Genomic DNA, 17,361 nt, shown 5'->3' with positions numbered 1-17,361 from the left:
TCATAGAGGCAGAGGGAGAAGTGACTAATTAGAAAGTAAAATTCCACATAGCAAAACCCAATAGAAATGGGAGAAGGAAAGGGAAGAGAATGCATGTGTGTGTCTGACCTGCGCAGGTTCCAGACGATAATGCGTGTTCCCGAGGAGCCTGTGGAGCTGATGGCTTTGAGCTCCTCGAGCAGCTCGTTCTCCGTTTTAAAGATAGAGTAGCGCAGGATGTCCTGCAGACTAGCCTTGTGCTTCTCATTCACAGAGAGTGCACCTCAAGTCAAGGACAACACACACAGGGACAACACAAAAGGTAGATAGACAAATAGCTAACAGTATTTAAGGTTTGCACTATAAAATAACACTGTACATCTATAGAGGGATCTAAATCCAACCTGTTTGGAGGTGATGACTGTTTGGGCACTATGTGTATGTGTATAGTCTCTCTATAAAAGGATATACTGGCTGTGTGGGAGACATTGGAAGGAGATGATGGGCACAATGATCTCGTCTGCTTTGATCTGTGCCAGGTAGCTCTGGGAGAGCATGCCTACTTGCATGGTGTCTCCATCTTGCGACTTGGAGAACACAATGGCATCTTTCCCCAGACGCATGGACCCGGACTTGAAGCCGTTACCATAGAGACCAATCGGGTGCTTGCCATTTATGACTCTCTTATCACTGTAACCGAAGCTGAAAGAGAAAAAGAGAGAAACATGCTATTTTTGTGTACATCAATCGTAAACGTACATTCTTATAGTACAGCATAAGATTTGTCCCTGGTTTGTTCCAGGGACATCCCTTAGGATGTTTTCAGGACGTGCTCTGAACATCTGTTTTTCCCGTCTTTAAAACATAAAATAATGGTCCTAAGGGAACATTCTCCAGGGGACTTTTGCCTAGTTCCCTGTAAGTTCCCTTGACATTATGGAGGACCGTGTCAGAGCGTTTTTAGGACATGCTCAGAACATTCATCAATATACCAGTTGTCAGGACGTCTTGTGATGGTCCCAAGGGAAGTCTCTGCAGGACTTTTGTCTAGATCTAACCTGATTTACCCTGCTGAAGTAGTGGTAGTTGTTGAAAAACTGTCCATACCTGAGCATCTTGTGCATCCTTTCATAGTCCAATCCATTTCCATTGTCCATGAAGATGAGGCAGTCTTGCTCTTTGATCTGGGTCTTATCAATCCAGAACTGCTTGGCGTTAACATCAGGATCATAGGCATTGTCTGGTGAAAGATATAGAGATAGAGGATGTAAGCATAGGTGCATACACAGAATACACTGCCAATTACTTTGACACATAAAGAGTATTGTTATTACAGTATGTTGCTATGCAAATAACCAGTCCCTTTCATAGTGTAGATAATAAAACCCTATACTAGACCACCCATGCCACCTTCTTATTGCTTTTCAATGAGAACAAGACTATGGCCAAGCCGGCACATCCACGCCAAACCCTCCACCTACCAGCTGTGTTGCTACTGCTGTGGAAAACAACCACACCACAAGGGGTTTAGACCCCCCCAGAAATTCAACATTCAAAATGGTGTAATGTAAAGTGTGATAGATAGAACATGTCCCCCTTTGCTGCTTGTGCAATGTGAACCATTAAGGCTTGGACTCACCGGTAGCGTTTGCAGATCAAGAGTACATACCTCTGAACAAAGTGACAGCCTTCATTTGCATATCGACTGCAAATCAATTCATCATCTAGAAACGGCTGCAAATGTTGACGCCTACCGGGGGTTGGTCCCGAAATCACAAAAAGCTGAATGAACTGCGAACGAAAGGCAGACCGTCATTCGGTGCAATGTGTTTTCTCCTTTAGAACAGCCTGTCTGGGACAGCTGTCACGGAGGATGCAACCCCAGCCATAAAACTGATGCTATATCCTCAAGACGCTACTGTAAAATCAGGCTAACACAAACATGTGGTCTGGTCTCCCACTCTCCCCAACTATTTTCAAATCAATCCCTCTATTAATCCAGCCATCTCCTTTTCACATTTCCTCCCTACTGCAATTTTTGTACTACTATATTTTATTGCCTAGCCCACCCTCTCTCCATTATTCTGTCTGGAGTAGGCTTGAATCCAAAGGCCTGTCCAAAGCCATACTGGTGGGTGTGTGTGTGTGTGTGTGTGTGTGTGTGTGTGTGTGTGTGTGTGTACTGAGTAGATGGGAGACACTGGCTGAAGAATATATCATAAGCCTTTATTGCCCCAGGTAGAGGTAAAAAGACAGAGAAATAGTGTGATGGGTTAAGAATAGTGAGGATATGGAAGGAAATCAAGAGTGTGAGATACAGGAACACAGAGAAAGATGGAGATAAGAGAAGGAGAGATTGATGGACATTCATTCATCTCTGCATTTAGCAAAAGAGTGCCATCTGCACTGCTATTTTAGTTATCAATTAATCTGAGTATTCGCTCATTGATTTCATTTTTGCGACCATCAGGTGACATCCCTGGGACAAACCGGAAACTAGTCAAAAACCTCCAGGGGTCCATGACAATGTCCAAATAACATTCGGTGGACCATCAGGGGACAATGACACAACATCCCAAGAACGTCCTCGGTGACATACTCAGGACCAACCGGGAACTAGACAAATCCACCAGGGGACCATGACACAACGTCCCAAGAACATCCTAAAAAGTCCTTGGGGACATCCCCGGGACCAAGCTAGAAATAGACAAAACCTCCAGGGGACCCTGACACAACATCCTGACGATTTTAGGTGACCATTTCCTAACGACTCATTATTGTTTGCAGGGAGGGCATTACCACTAAATAAATGAATAGGGACATTTTAGGTGTGCCTTAGAATGTTTTATCCCATCAATGTATATCAGGGTTAAAAAAAGGTTGGAAAACACTGGTTTTGTGATTGGACAATATGACGATGACTCACCTATTAGTTCAGCGATGGCGCTGAAGGGCCAGGTGTGGCTGGTGGAGTTTGTGTGGAGGAACTTTGGACATAGCTGTAAAGGAAGGGGCAGAGGATTAGAGTTACACTATACAAATACTGCCAACATGAAATGGGATTTTATTTTTGCATATTACCACCTCCTGGATTAAGTTAGGCCTGCTCTTGCCCTTATTTTTATTTAACCTTTATTTAACTAGACAAGTCAGTTACAATGACGGCCTACCAAAAGGCCTCCTGCGGGGACGGGGGCCTGGGATAAAAAATGTATACAATATAAATAAATATAGGACAAAAGACACATCACAACAATAGAGACAACACTACATAATGAGAGACCTAAGACAACAACATAGCAAGGCAGCAACACATGATAACACAGCATGGTAGCAACACAACATGGTAGCAGCACAAAACATGGTACAAACATTATTGGGCACAGACAACAGCACAAAGGGCAAGAAGGTAGAGACAACAATACATCACACAAAACAGCCACAACTCTCAGTAAGAGTGTCCATGAGAGACAGAGATAAAACTGTCCAGTTTGAAGGTTTGTTGCAGCTCGTTCCAGTCGCTAGCTGCAGCGAACTGAAGAGGAGCGACCCAGGGATGTGTGTGCTTTGGGGACCTTTAATAACAGAATGTGACTGGCAGAAAGGGTGTTGTATGTGGAGGATGAGGGCTGCAGTAGATATCTCAGATAAGGGGAGTGAGGCCTAAGTGGGTTTTATAAATAAGCATCAACCAGTGGGTCTTGCAATGGGTCTACAGAGATGATCAGTTTACAGAGGAGTATAGAGTGCAGTGATGAAAGGGTCTAAGCGATCTGACCCAGATGTTTTTTTGGGGTCAAGTTTAAGGAGCTTCTTTAGCACCTAGGACTCAGTGACTGCCTGCAGGGAGAAACTTTGGGGAGAAAAATAGGGAGAAGCATCGGGGATAGTCGCATTAGAAGGGGTGGGATGGGAAATGTTGGATGGGCAAGGAGGCATGGCTGAGTCAAATAGGAATCCTGACTTAATGAAGGTTAAGGAGCTCAGCCATGTGCTTCTTGTCAGTAGCAACCACATCAACATTAAGGGACATGGGCAGCTGTGAGGAGGAGGGTTTATTCTCCAGGTCAGGGAGAGCTCTGCATTGCTGACATATGTTACGTTCCCCAGTTTCTGTGTTGTGGTTTTGTTTGTATGTGTGTGTTTCAGAATGACTTCCTGAAATTTCCCCAAGCAGCTGATTGGTCAGCCCCATTGTTAATTGGAGCTGACCCCGTCCTCTCGTCAGAGGATACAGCTGTATCCCATTACAGACTCCTTCTCCAGCTAGAAAAAGCCAGTGTTCGTTTATTAGAGAGAGATTATTAGTATGTCCTATGTTGGTGAGAGAGCAAGCTGATTAGTATATCCTGTGTTGGTTGTTTCTCAGAGCTTATTGTTATATCCTGTGTTGGTTGTTGCTAAGAGAGCAAGCTGATTAGTATATCCTGTGTTGGTTGTTGCTAAGAGAGCGTGCTGATTAGTATAACCTGTGTTGGTTGTTTCTCAGAGCTTATTGTTATATCCTGTGTTGGTTGTTGCTAAGAGAGCAAGCTGATTAGTATATCCTGTGTTGGTTGTTGCTAAGAGAGCAAGCTGATTAGTATATCCTGTGTTGGTTGTTTCTCAGAGCTTATTGTTATATCCTGTGTTGGTTGTTGCGCAGAGGTATAATTTGTTGCCGGTATTTTATAGTTGGTTCTACTAAGCTATATCTATGACAAAAGGACTGTTTTTGATAATAGTAATTGTTTGTATTTGTTTCATTTGTTCCCAGGGGGAAGGCACCTAGGGAGTGCTTAGGCAAGAGCCCTGTGGGCATACATAACCCGTAGTATTTACTGTCTATACACACTAGGTAAGACCTGGGCGGACCACCCCCTGTATTTTGGTTAGCGCACCAGGTGGTGCTAAGTTGGGTAGGAGAGGGGGCTTTGACACTTACTTTCTTTGCTTTGGTTCTGTTCAGCCCCTTTTCCCCAAATTTACCGTGTGACGGAATAAATTCCCTGTAAATGGTACTAATCTCTGCCTTTGTCATCTTTACTCGCACCTACAGTCCCATACCTCTTTCACTCCACGGGGAGTTGAGTTGTAGCAGGGTGTTGCGTTCCCTCTTCCTAGAGGTGTACGTAAAAACGCATGATATCTGAATGTGCATCAGATGGCAACAAGATCATATTGTATAGCAATTTCATCAGGTAACATGAATCCAAAGCTGGCGAGAGGTGGTTAGAATAGGATGGGAGGTCAAATGTCAGTGTAAACAATAGTCAGAGTCCCATGCCCAATAAAAAAACTCAATATATAACGACTTGGGGCTAGCCATTGTAAGTTCAGAGTCACTCGCCCCAACAGTGCTGGAAGCGAGCGAAAGCTCGGGAGAGAGGGGTGAGTGTGGTGGGGGTACCTGTACCAGACAGGGGGAGACGGTGAACAGATCGCCAGGTGGAATTTACTTCACACATTAGTGCTAATTGGATTTGTATCTGGTCTGTCCTTGTGTGAGATTTGGCCCTGCATAATGGGGTGTTAAAGTTTAACCTATACCTTTAAGCTAATAAGTATTGTTGGGTTTTATTTCACTTATTAGATGTGATGCATTACCATTTACAGTAGATGTAGGCCTAAGTATGAACGGACTGTAATGCACTAAGAGGACACACACACACACACACAATGCCTGGTTGTGGGGCTGCTCAAGGACAGGTGTACGGGAGGGGCTGGTAGAATGGAAGCAGAAACTGTCCTAACTGTGGCATAAAAACAGGCACTGTCCTTGGGTGTCTGACTCTCGGGTACACACATGAAGATAAGCTAGAAGACAACTACAGTGAACCCGTATATACGGAATTTGCATTTGCCATTTATTAACTGCTGAATAAATATTGACATTAATATAAAATATAATTGACTCTTTGTTCCTATATCAGATTTGAACACATGCAGCCTTAACAATTTTGGTGACCCCGACGTGATCTGAAGGAACTTCGCTGGAAACACCAGCCTTTTGGGCACGGCTGTCGCCGGACGGGGTCCTCTCACAAAAAGGCAGGTCTTCAAATAACAGGTAAGCAGATACCTATTGTGATAACTGAAATTCTGCATATTGGCATTATCCAAATTTATTTTGTGAGATTACCAGTCTGGTGTAAGTTGCTAAAAGTTGTAAAACCAACCTACGATATAATTGAATATATATATGAACATTATATAGAGAATATAAAGGAATAATGGCGAATGCATTTTCAATTGGCCAATAAGAGTGAATGATTGTGTGTGACTGAATTGTTATTAAAAGACTGACTGTATGTATGTATGAGATATGCAATAACTGTAAAAGGAGAATAACAGTTAAATGAATATGTGTGTGTGAGGGTAAACGGCAGTATAACCTCTGTGCGCGATGGAATATTGGATATAAGACAAGTTCAAAGAAAAGTATTGAACGGCAATATCCCGGGTTCACAGAATTTTAATTCGGTGTGTTGGATATAAGACAAGTTCAAAGAAACGTATTGAACGGCAACACACAGGGAGGTGTACTGAACATAAAACAGGTTCAAAGAAACGTATTGAACGGCAACACACAGGGAGGTGTACTGGACATAAAACAGGTTCAAAGAAACGTATTGAACGGCAACACACAGGGAGGTGTACTGGACATAAAACAGGTTCAAAGAAACGTATTGAGCAGTTTACCGGCAATAAAGGGGCAGTGAACGGCAATATAACCGCGGCAAACGACAGAGTATTGGATATAAGCTCAGTTTAAAGAAACGTATTAAACGGCAATACTCTGCCAACAAGTTCAAAGAAACGTATTGAACAGTTTTCCGCTCAAGTAAACAGCAGAGTATTGAAGTCGGATAACTAGCGCTAGTTGTTTGACGACAATATTCTGGAAATAAGACAAGTTTACTATTTGAAACAAGGTGTATTGGACATAAGATAAGTTCACTGGGCGAATGAGAGCTTGTATGAGTGAGTGAAAGTGTATACAGTCACACAAGGGATAATTAAAAAAAAACTAAAAAAACAACAACTAGACCATTAATTTAGTATTACAAAACAAATTACTAGAGCTCAAGATATTGCCCAAATTGAGTAACGGACTCCCAGTCGACGGGGAGCCCGGTAGAATATTGGAAACGCTAAAAGGAAAAACAGACAAAACCTGTTCCGAGTGGAAGCAGGAGGGGGATGCGCGTAAAGGAAACTTTAAAGAAGCAATGGAGAAGGCTCAATTAAAGGAGCAGAATAACTACGATGGTAATTCAACAAACATGGGTAGTAAATCCTCAAAGGAGGTGCAGGAATTAACGGGAGATGAGCAATACATGGAGTTAAATGTTATAAAATAAATATTTATTTCGGTCCAATGTGGAGAAGGAAGTATGAATTTGATGGAAGTTTGGATGTGGAAAAGTTGGGACTAATGGTAAGAAAGTAGAAAGAGAGAGAGGCAGAGTCAATGGTCACAGGAGTACGTGCCTAATTGTACGACTACAGACATTGATAAATAGGGTTATTTGCGAGGAGTGTCCATCAGTTCAATATCGCATTGGTTGTTCAGTGATAGAAGTCTCGCCTGCAATGCGAGAGACTCGGGTTAGCTTCTCAGCCTATGCATCAGTGGATACAAATTTTAGGTGCTGATTGTTATTCAACTGTTGGTATGTTTTGCCTGGAAAGATACGGTTGTTAGTAGTGGTTTAAGATATAAACCGAACGTTTTGATGGCTTGTTTAGTTTAAATTGAAGAGACAGTTACCGAAATCTAATGAATTATAATGAGCGGATAGGTTTGAAGGGAGTTGTATTAAGTTGTATTAAGTATTTTATACATTTGGCAATTTACATGGTACATTTAAGGTCATAGACATTTCATAAGTATGAAGCCAAACGAGAGATACAGTTGTAACATTGGTTTTAATCTTGCGATAGAGGAAAGGCAGAACGCTGTTTGAAAATAGTTAATATTTTAATCCTATGAGTATGTGGCTGGAAGCGATTCTGGTCTGAATAATGGAATCGTAAAAGTTTAGTGATAAATTCTGGTTATTGATTCGTGGTATTGATTGTTTAGTAACACCAGTGAATTGAACATTGAATGGAAAAATATCAAGTCATTAAAGTGAATTACAGGTGGAGTTAATTAAATTTTTACAGGGACGGTGCACATTAAACACAGTTGTGTATAATGGCAGGGTATTCCTAGCAAACAGAATGGGCCGGTTTGCAGACAAACTGAAGGGGTTTTAAGGTTTTAAGAAATCTTCGGTCAAATTAGTCAAATAGTACGTTAAATTATGGGGTTTCATAGATTGGAAGTAAAATATTTTATTCAATTAAAGTACACAGAGCCGTTGAGGAAGTTTAAAACAAATGATTAATGATTTGAGGAAGTACAGTGGAGTTATTATTAGGTTTTGTTTGTAGTTAACTTTTAGGTTTTTGAATCGGTGTAGTATGATGAAACGCTGACCAAGTGGTTATTTTATGGAAAAAGGAGCGCTTAGCTGTCTTTGGGAAAAATTCTTAGGGACAGGATATCTTAAAGGGGTATACACACATGGCATTTTGAAGTTATGTTTTCTGAGTTTTAATTAAACACGTGAAATTCTTTTGATGGGGAATGTTCTGGGAACTTGAGATACAAAATGTAGATAAAGTTCTTAGCCTTCATTTATCTAAAGTAGTAAGAAACACGGTTCTGAAAGGGTGGTAGGACTTGTGACCCCTCTGGTGGCTTCCCTGTGTGGTCTGATCAGCCACATTGAAAAGCCATTTGGATAGTGAATTTAAGGTCATTTGTGATACTGACTTTAAGGGAATTTGTATAACTGATAATTATGAGTTAAAGTTCTTAGACACAATTGATCATTTGAACCAATGAGAAGACTAAAAGGGCAAAGCCTTAGAATAAGGGTAGGCTTCTTTAAGTCTATTTTCCTAGAACAATAAGGGTACATTATTTTCCTTTATGGTAGTTCAGATGTTTATTTTCCCTTAGGAAGTCAGCTGTGGTTGTAAGCAGTGGAAGAGATTTAACACAACAGGGCTGTGGAATTGACATAATAGTATTACTATATTTTGTTGTGAATAAGTTTAATAATGGTAGACTTATGTCAACAGGACAGGGATATATGACATCTGTAGGTGATCCAGGATTGTTGAGGGTATCGAGATACATTTCAGAAGATATGCAATATCTAGACAGGTTTATTGTTCTAAAGTTCAGGAGTGCAACCAAGGAGACAATGAGACATTTAGTCAATATTTGGAAACAACCATATTATGAGAAAAAGCTGGAGACAGATAGAAGGGCAGACAGAGAGATCCTCCCCTGCACTGCTGAAACCTTGAGGGTTGGGGAGTAGCAAGAAGAAAGAAGGGGGCCAGCAGGAGTAGATAGGAAGAGAATTTGGTTCACTTAGCTTTAGTCTCTCCATGAATTAATATCCTATCGGCTCCGTTGGCAGGCATGTATTTTAGTTTTGATTTTAAGTTTTTGTTTGGTAAATTCGCTAGGAGGAGATATGAAAGCTTAGTTGGTTTCAGGTGTTAGACACTGAACCATTGCCCAGACACTATTCTGCACAGTAGGCCGAAATAGTAGCATTGACTAGAACCGGTGAAATAAGAAAGGAGAGAAAAGTTACTATTTACACAGACAAGCACATAGACATTTAAAACCATACAAAACAGCACAGATACATCTTAAAGAAGATAAAACACTTGACAGAGGATTGTTAAATGATAGCCAAGGATGAAGGCCCCAGGAAGAATTGGACATGTGGAAAATGAAATGGGGCATCCTACAAGAGAAGGTCTGACATAAGGATAATTTACTTATCCTACCAAAGACATTGTATGGATGCGCAGCAATATTGATACATAGGCTAAGCAATGTATCAAGGGGAGGGAAGTATAGTAGAGTAGTTAGGAAAGAGTGATGGCCTAGAGGATAATTACTTAAACAAATAGTAGAGTAGTTAGGAAAGAGTGATGGCCTAGAGGATAATTACTTAAACAACATTTTTTTTGTAAGAAGATCCATTCCAACATTTGGAATTGGACTTATTGAAATATTCCGAAATGAGGGGAAGAAGGGGTGTTTAACAAGAATAGATAAGTATAGCAAATGGGTAGAAGCGTTCCCAACTTACTTGGTGGACATGATTATGGTAGCGAGAATATTAGGTTAAGATATTATCCCTAGAGTTAGTTTACTGGGATCTATCTTTTTAAATGATGGATGACAGTTTAGCTAATCAGGTAGAGCCTATAGAATGCCAGAGTTAGAGATACCAGAACAGGTAGACATAGAAGTTGAAGAAATACTAGCAGAGCACATGAGAAGACTGTTTGTTAACCAAACCCGTATGTCCAAGATTTTGTGTACAACAGGTGAATTACAGGAGAAGGTGATTCACTCAGTACAACCAGGAGACTGGGTGTGGATCCAGTCCCTGAGGAGAAAAGACGGGAAGCAGCCCCGTGGGGAAGGCCCATACCAGTTTCTGTTAAACCACTGCCTTAGCCATTAGAAAAGCTGAGAGAGTCACTTGGGTCCACGTTACCCACTGCAAGGAGGTATGTACACATATCCACTGTTGATCACACACAGAGTTAGGAGAAGAACCGATACCAACAAGGTCCGGGGGTTACCTCCTTAACAAAGATTTCCTATCCCGACCGTTCATCACTGTGTGTGCTCCTAGAGGTGTGAGTATGGGGTGGTACCTAGCAGAAAGACTAAGGGCGGGAGAGGGTTGGCGGTTTTTAGGAAGAGTAGACTCTGAGCTGCATCAGTCTAATCTGACTGATACATTCAGATCCACCACCTTCTGGCACTAATCATACGATACCGTTGTCATTGAGAAGAAGTAGAAGATAAACTATATAATACACTGATGAGTGACTTACAGAATAAGGAGTCAAAGAAGATCAAGATGTAGGATTTAAGGTAAACATTAAACAATTTCCTGGGAAAGAAGACAACTGTACAGGAATTGGGGTTGGCCAGATAGAAGTACTCAGCCAAACCACCTCGGTTCACCTTAACTCCTGATGAGTACCAGTGTTATAGATACAAGAATGGCACCGAGAACTTAGATGACTTTAATGGCTGAAAGTAATCGTGAATGTGACTGACTTAGGTTTGAAAGATGAATAGAAAATGTTTAACCTCACAGCACCTTTAACTGATGAAGGGTGGGCTAGTACCAGAAAAGGATGCATAAGACAGAAATTACCACAAAGGATGGTTAACTTGCGCCCTGGGGTTATTGGTCCAACCAGTTCGAGTTAGTCATCAGAGGCCAGTTATAGGAGGCTAAAGTAGGCACAGGAGGAGTTTTGACCAGGATGGGAGTAGCTTTGTCTAGAGGGATGCTATTGGCATCCTCAGGGAAGTTCCAGATGAATACAAAGCTATGAATCAAATATGTGAAGGTTTTAACACTACATTATTTTGGTGGGTGACAATAAATAAAAATGTGGATTGGATTAATGACATATTTTATAATCAACAGATTCATGAATGAAACCGGGGATGCAGTAAAGAGGTTCTCTGACCAATTATCCGCCACCTCCCTCATGACCTGGTAAAATAGACTGACTCTCGATATGTTATTGGCAAAAGAGGATGGTGTAGGTAGAATGATTAGGTTCATTGCTGTACGTACATTCCTGATAACACAGCCCATGTTTGGGAAATGGAAAAGTGTTGTAAGAACTGTATTATGGGCAGCTTTCACCTGTATGAGTGTGTTTGGGTTGTGTGGTTGTTGTTTGGTCCCATGTGCGAGAGGTCTCATTTCCAGGGTTCTGGAGAGATCGATAACGGAGCAGATGGTGAGATACGGACCGAGTCAATGTTCAGATCAGTGGGACGACAAATACCTACCGCCGAGCCTGGTGGAGGATTCATTCAGTTATGAGGAGCCCATGATAAGATGAGACCATCTTTAGAGTTTCCTGAATTAGTTTGATTTTGTGTGAAATTTCTGAATCCAATAAAAATAGATGTGAAATATTTAGGATGTAATGAAAGGTTTGACTAAAAGATTTCACTCAGAAACCTTATAATCTGTTGAAATGTATTCGAAATACAGCTATAATAATGGGTTAAAAACTATATTCCAATACTGTGTGAGTAAGACACTGTTACCAGAATGAGCAGGGCAGAGTTGATAAGACGACCTTGGGAAGGGAACAGGAGAAGAAACCTCCCTAAGTTAGGGAGAGAAACAACGGCCTGGGAACGGCTAGTGGGCAGGAGATTAGAAGACAGGTGGCAAGGTTGATAAGGAATGTATGTGTACTGCGGGAAGAATACAGCCGCCTAAAGCTGGGTTGAGTTCTTTACTGATGTGTGTGTAACAGAGATTTGTTAACTATACTCGCACTGAACTGACAGGTATGGCTGAGCAACTAGAGGCTACCACTAGAACCGCTAGACAAAATAGATTGGAGTTGGATATGATATTGGCTAATAATGGGGGGGTGTGTAAAATGTTTGGTGAACAATACTGTACTTTTATCCCTAATAACACCAGCCTGATGGTAGCATTACCAAAGCCCTAATGGGACTGGACAGGCTATCTGCTGAAATGAAGGGTGTAGCAGGGGTATACGAGGAGAATTGGCTGAACATCTTTTTTGGTAAGTACACATCTATGGTGGTTACTGGATTTCTGACCCTAGTACTTGTGTTCTTATTATTGTTGTGTTGTGTTGCCTGTATAATCACTTGATTGAGAAAATATCTTACAGAAGTTGTCAGAGCAACCGGAATGATGTCTTTGATGGAAGTGACCCCAGTGGATACTGAATCAACCTCTGGGCAAAAGACGGGTCTGTCTGAGGACGATCCTTGGTTTGCTGTTGGGGAAGTGGTTGAATAAAGCTTATCCAAAATGTTCTCATATGTATTGAATATAGTGGCAGGGGGATGAGAAGGTTTTAAGTACTGGGACAAAAAGTCTGTCCCATACATGTTAGGTGGAGCCACTGTCGCAAAAAGGTATTTTTATACGTTTTTTTAGTAAATAATATCTTCTGAATTTATCCTGTGTACTATTTGTCTTTCCTTATGTGAAGGTTTGAAGTTCCTGGGTGGCTGGTAGTCAACCTAGTACAAGTGAGGTGTAGCCGGAAGGACTTGAGGGTTTTTTAACTAATCATCTAATCATTAAAATGGGAATTTAAAATTGTGTTGAGTGACACCCTAGGGGGTGTCAAAAGGGGGAATCCTAAATTTCTCTGAAATTTCTTATTGTGGAATGTTCACACCCTTTGGGTGTGAAAAGGGGGATTGTTGGGTTTTATTTCACTTATTAGATGTGATGCATTACCATTTACAGTAGATATAGGCCTAAGTATGAACGGACTGTAATGCACTAAGAGGTTTATATTGCATTAACAGATTGAGCAACATATAATAGACATGACTAACTGGAGGGTTGCTGGCTAGTAGGAGTGTAGGCTGAGTAGACTCATGACACACACAATGCCTGGTTGTGGGGCTGCTCATGGACAGGTGTATGTGAGGAACTGATAGAGGGGAGAATGGCTGTGGCACAAGAACAGGCACTGTCCTTGGGTGTCTGACTCTCGGGTACACACATGAAGATAAGCTAGAAGACAACTATGCTTGGCAACAAAGATGCGTCTAGAGGCTGGGACCAGCCTGCACGCCAACGATAGGATGAGTAAGTTTAAACCACGCTCATCCTCCCTCTGACAGGCCAGCAGTGAGCGGGAACTATGTCTGTCCGAGTATTTAATGAAGAACTTATGATGTCATTTTCAGTTCTCTGTTTGCCCTGCGAGGTGTTACAGTGAACCCGTATATACGAAGATTGCATTTACCATTTATTCTGCTTGACTAATTCTATAAAAAAAAACAGCTGAAAATATATTCAGTAGTCTAATGTTAAATTTTGTTCTGATACCAGAATTGAATTGACGCAGCCCTAACAATACACTGGCAATATTCGTGGCCAATCTTTGTGTAAAAATCTATAAATCAAATACAATCATACCAATAGTTGCTTCTATTACACAAGATGTCCTTAAATCAATATTACTCCACAAAAGCTCTACAGAGGAACGGAAACAACTACTTCAAGGTCTCAGAGCCAGTGAAGTCACTGATTGAAATGCTACTAGCATGCACTGCTAACTAGCTAGCCATTTCACACCGGTTACACCAAGGTGGTGATGAACCCACTTGCAGTCTGAGTCCTCACATAGAAATGAATGGTGTCAAGTGATCGATGGCTTGGTCCATTCAGTCATTGGTTTCCGGCAATAGGGTCTGGCTCCAGCAGATACTTTCTCAGGACAGACTGAGACATACCAGCTCCGATAGGTCTAATGATGCCAGAAAGGATGGTGTTTTACTGCCACCAACCCGCACTGGTGGTGAAATTACTTGTAGAATTAGAAGCTAGGTACTTGCTAGCTAGTGTTGTACTAACTAGCTAGTGTTGTACTACCTAGCTAAGAAGTGCGCACTTGCTAGTGTAACAGTGTAGATTTCGTCCCTCTCTTCGCCCCAACCTGGGCTCGAACCAGGGACCCTTGCACACATCAACAACTGACACCCACCGAAGCACCGTTACCCATCGCGCCACAAAAGCCGCGGCCCTTGAAATGGCTAGTTAGTTAGCGGTGGTGCGCGCTAATAGCGTTTCAATTGGTGACGTCACTCGCTCTGAGACTTGAAGTAGGGTTTCCCCTTGCGTTGCAAGGGCCGCGGCTTTTGTGGAGCGATGGGTAACGATGCTTTGGTGGGTGTCAGTTGTTGATGTGTGCAAGGGTCCCTGGTTCGAGCCCAGGTTGGGGCGAAATCTACACTGTTACACTAGCTAAGAAGTGTGCACTAGCTAGCTGCACAAGCAACAGTGGTTAGCATAACGCCCTGGATCAGAGCTAGTACGCCGACTGGTAGCACACTGACACCCTGGAACAAAGCTACCGACTCACGCAATACACACAACCAACAAACATCTACAGGTTGCGTGTGCACATACCATTTGAGATGAAAAAATACCATCTGAGAAGCACCTGCACCAGACGGCAGTAGCTACTGTCTATTTCTACAATTTATCTCTTCAAATCCGATTTTAAACCTAACATCAATTTTGACTTTGCCTCTGGACCGTCTAGTAGTGGGAACAAATCTGGCACTTTGATTTGGAGAAGTGAGTGTTGGAGCTAGAAACACAAGCATTTCGCTACACACTCAATAACATCTGCTAAACATGTGTATGTGACCAATAACGCTTGATTTGATTATTCTATATTACGCTCATTTCCCTATAGTAGACAGAACGTGTTACTACATTACACAGATGAACGCTTTCACCACACACGTATTAAAGGAAATATACATCCCCTTTACCTCAGATTGGTGATCAAATCAAACTTTAATACAACAAGTGTAGACCTTACCGTGAAATGCTTAGTTACAAGCCCTTAACCAACAGTGCAGTTCAAGAAGAGTTAAGAAAATATTTACCAAATAAAGTTAAAAAAAATATATAAAAATTAACACAATAAAATAACAATAACGAGGCTATATACAGGGGGTGATGTTGTTAGTATTACAGTTTATAGTCATCACGACCTCACAAAATCGATTGCTTAAAAAATATCAATATCTTTGGTTTAGTACCACAGTTGTTTTCATTGAACCAGTTCAAACTGAATAGGCTTTCAAGACAACTGGGAACTCGGAAAAAAACGAGGTCGAATCATGAAGTCAGTGATCTTCTGGTCGGAAAGACGGAGTTCTCGAAAGAGGCCCGTGTTCCCGACTTGGAATTCCGAGTTTTCGATTTTTCCCAGTCGGAGCTCGTTTTTTCCCGACTTCCCAGTTGTCTTGAACTCACTGAATTCGGAAGTTGGAAAATTCCCAGGTCAGAGTTCCCAGTTGTTTTGAATGCGGCATTGGAAATGGAGCTGTCATTTTCAGACCACCGTGGCTAGAAAGAAAAATTCAGGCGATCCTCCCTTAATAAAAGTCCTCAGCTCACATTAAGTCATGGACGGACTTAAGGGTTTATCATTGAAATGAAAAAGCCATGAAAGCCAACCCCTGTCGCTATCCAGAAACCATTATGATATAATTTGTTTAAATTATCCAGTAAAAAAAAGTGTTGTTTCCTGGCCATCTATCGAAATAACGTTCTCACAGAAATATAAGTTGATACATGGCTACGACAGGTTGTCATCTCTTGACAGACAGAAGTAGTAGCCTATACCAAAGTTATTTTAGTTTGTCTGTTAGATGTGTGCAAACCGTACATGTCCCAGCGGTTATTGTCCCAGATCTATTGACTTAAACTCAATATCGACGTGACTGACTTGCGCGCACTATTGATGACAGTAGAACAAGCGATCAATTCCAGTCTTGAGTGAACGCTTGGTAAATGTTGCTGCGTGTGTAGGTTAGAAGGTAGGCTACGAATTCGCCAAATACAAATAATCGAAACACAAGTGTGATACGTGTGTGTAGGCAGTAACTTTTACGTATTCGTCTTCAAAATATCACAACTTATTTCAACATATTGCTTATTAATTTGGACATTTAAAACCGGCGCTTGGACAGTGGGCCATAAAAAAATAATAAACATGAAAACAGGAAGCAGCAACAGTATGAATTTTCTATATATGTTTTAGGAATATAAACGGTACGTAACATACTTTTTCAACAGGGTTCTACTTTATCAGGTAACTACTGATCGAAACCAAAAACGTGCTATGATTTCGATGGTTAGTTGAATCACTATAACCAGAAGCAACTGCACATAATTTACTTCTACATAGCACAATGTCAACAGGTTGTGGCTAGATACTGTAAAAGTAAAATATCATGTTAACGCCTACCTTACTTATAGGGACTCCTCTCTGCGACGCCATCTTCTCCGAAATGCAGAAGGCACAACATGCACAAGTCTAGCGCTAGGGAACCACCCAGCTGGGCCGAGCGGGTGTGTTGAATAATAATGCTGCGTTCATAACCAAGTTGGAAGGTGGTAATTACCAGTTAAATGTATACATGCACCAGCCTAGCGCGAGGGCACCATCCAGCTGGGCCGAGCGGGTGTTTTGAATAATAATGCTGCGTTCATAGCCAAGTGGGAAGGTGGTAATTACTAGTTAAATTTATTCATTTCCTTTGAACACGTTGAAAAATGCCGATTCACACAACAAGCTCCATCAACCATAAACTAAAAGTACAGCTATCATGATTGTAAACAAAATATAGTGTTAAAAAAACATTAATATTGCTTTTTATAAATAATGTTTTGTTGTATTTAACTGACTAAAATGCTATTATCTAGGTAATTTCTTTAGTAGATGTCAGAGGTCAGTTTGTGGGAC

The 17,361-nt window shown here is 41.4% G+C and overlaps 1 protein-coding gene across 3 annotated transcripts in view; it reads right to left on the bottom strand.

Moving 5' to 3' along the window:
• The window catches only part of LOC115155803 (MORC family CW-type zinc finger protein 3), a 33,608-nt gene extending 16,632 nt beyond the window's left edge, over nt 1–16,976 (bottom strand). Inside the window, exons 1-6 of one of the 3 annotated variants that reach the window (XM_029702760.1) lie at nt 16,869–16,887; nt 2,906–2,978; nt 1,649–1,770; nt 1,087–1,219; nt 449–681; nt 109–256 (exon numbers count right to left, since the gene is read on the bottom strand). In XM_029702760.1, coding sequence (XP_029558620.1) covers nt 109–256; nt 449–681; nt 1,087–1,219; nt 1,649–1,679 — 545 coding nt within the window. In that variant the 5' untranslated portion in view covers nt 1,680–1,770; nt 2,906–2,978; nt 16,869–16,887. Of the gene's footprint in view, nt 1–108; nt 257–448; nt 682–1,086; nt 1,220–1,648; nt 1,771–2,905; nt 2,979–16,863 lie in introns of all 3 variants that reach the window. The other 2 variants (XM_029702759.1, XM_029702761.1) reach the window with 2 other exon arrangements.
• Nucleotides 16,977–17,361: the final 385 nt, after the last annotated feature.

The sequence above is a fragment of the Salmo trutta genome, chromosome 20, assembly GCF_901001165.1.
Source record: "Salmo trutta chromosome 20, fSalTru1.1, whole genome shotgun sequence".
In the NCBI taxonomy this organism is placed as follows: Eukaryota; Metazoa; Chordata; class Actinopteri; order Salmoniformes; family Salmonidae; genus Salmo; species Salmo trutta.
The sequence above is the reverse complement of the archived record's forward strand: the minus strand, read 5'-3'. Positions and strand labels throughout refer to the sequence as shown.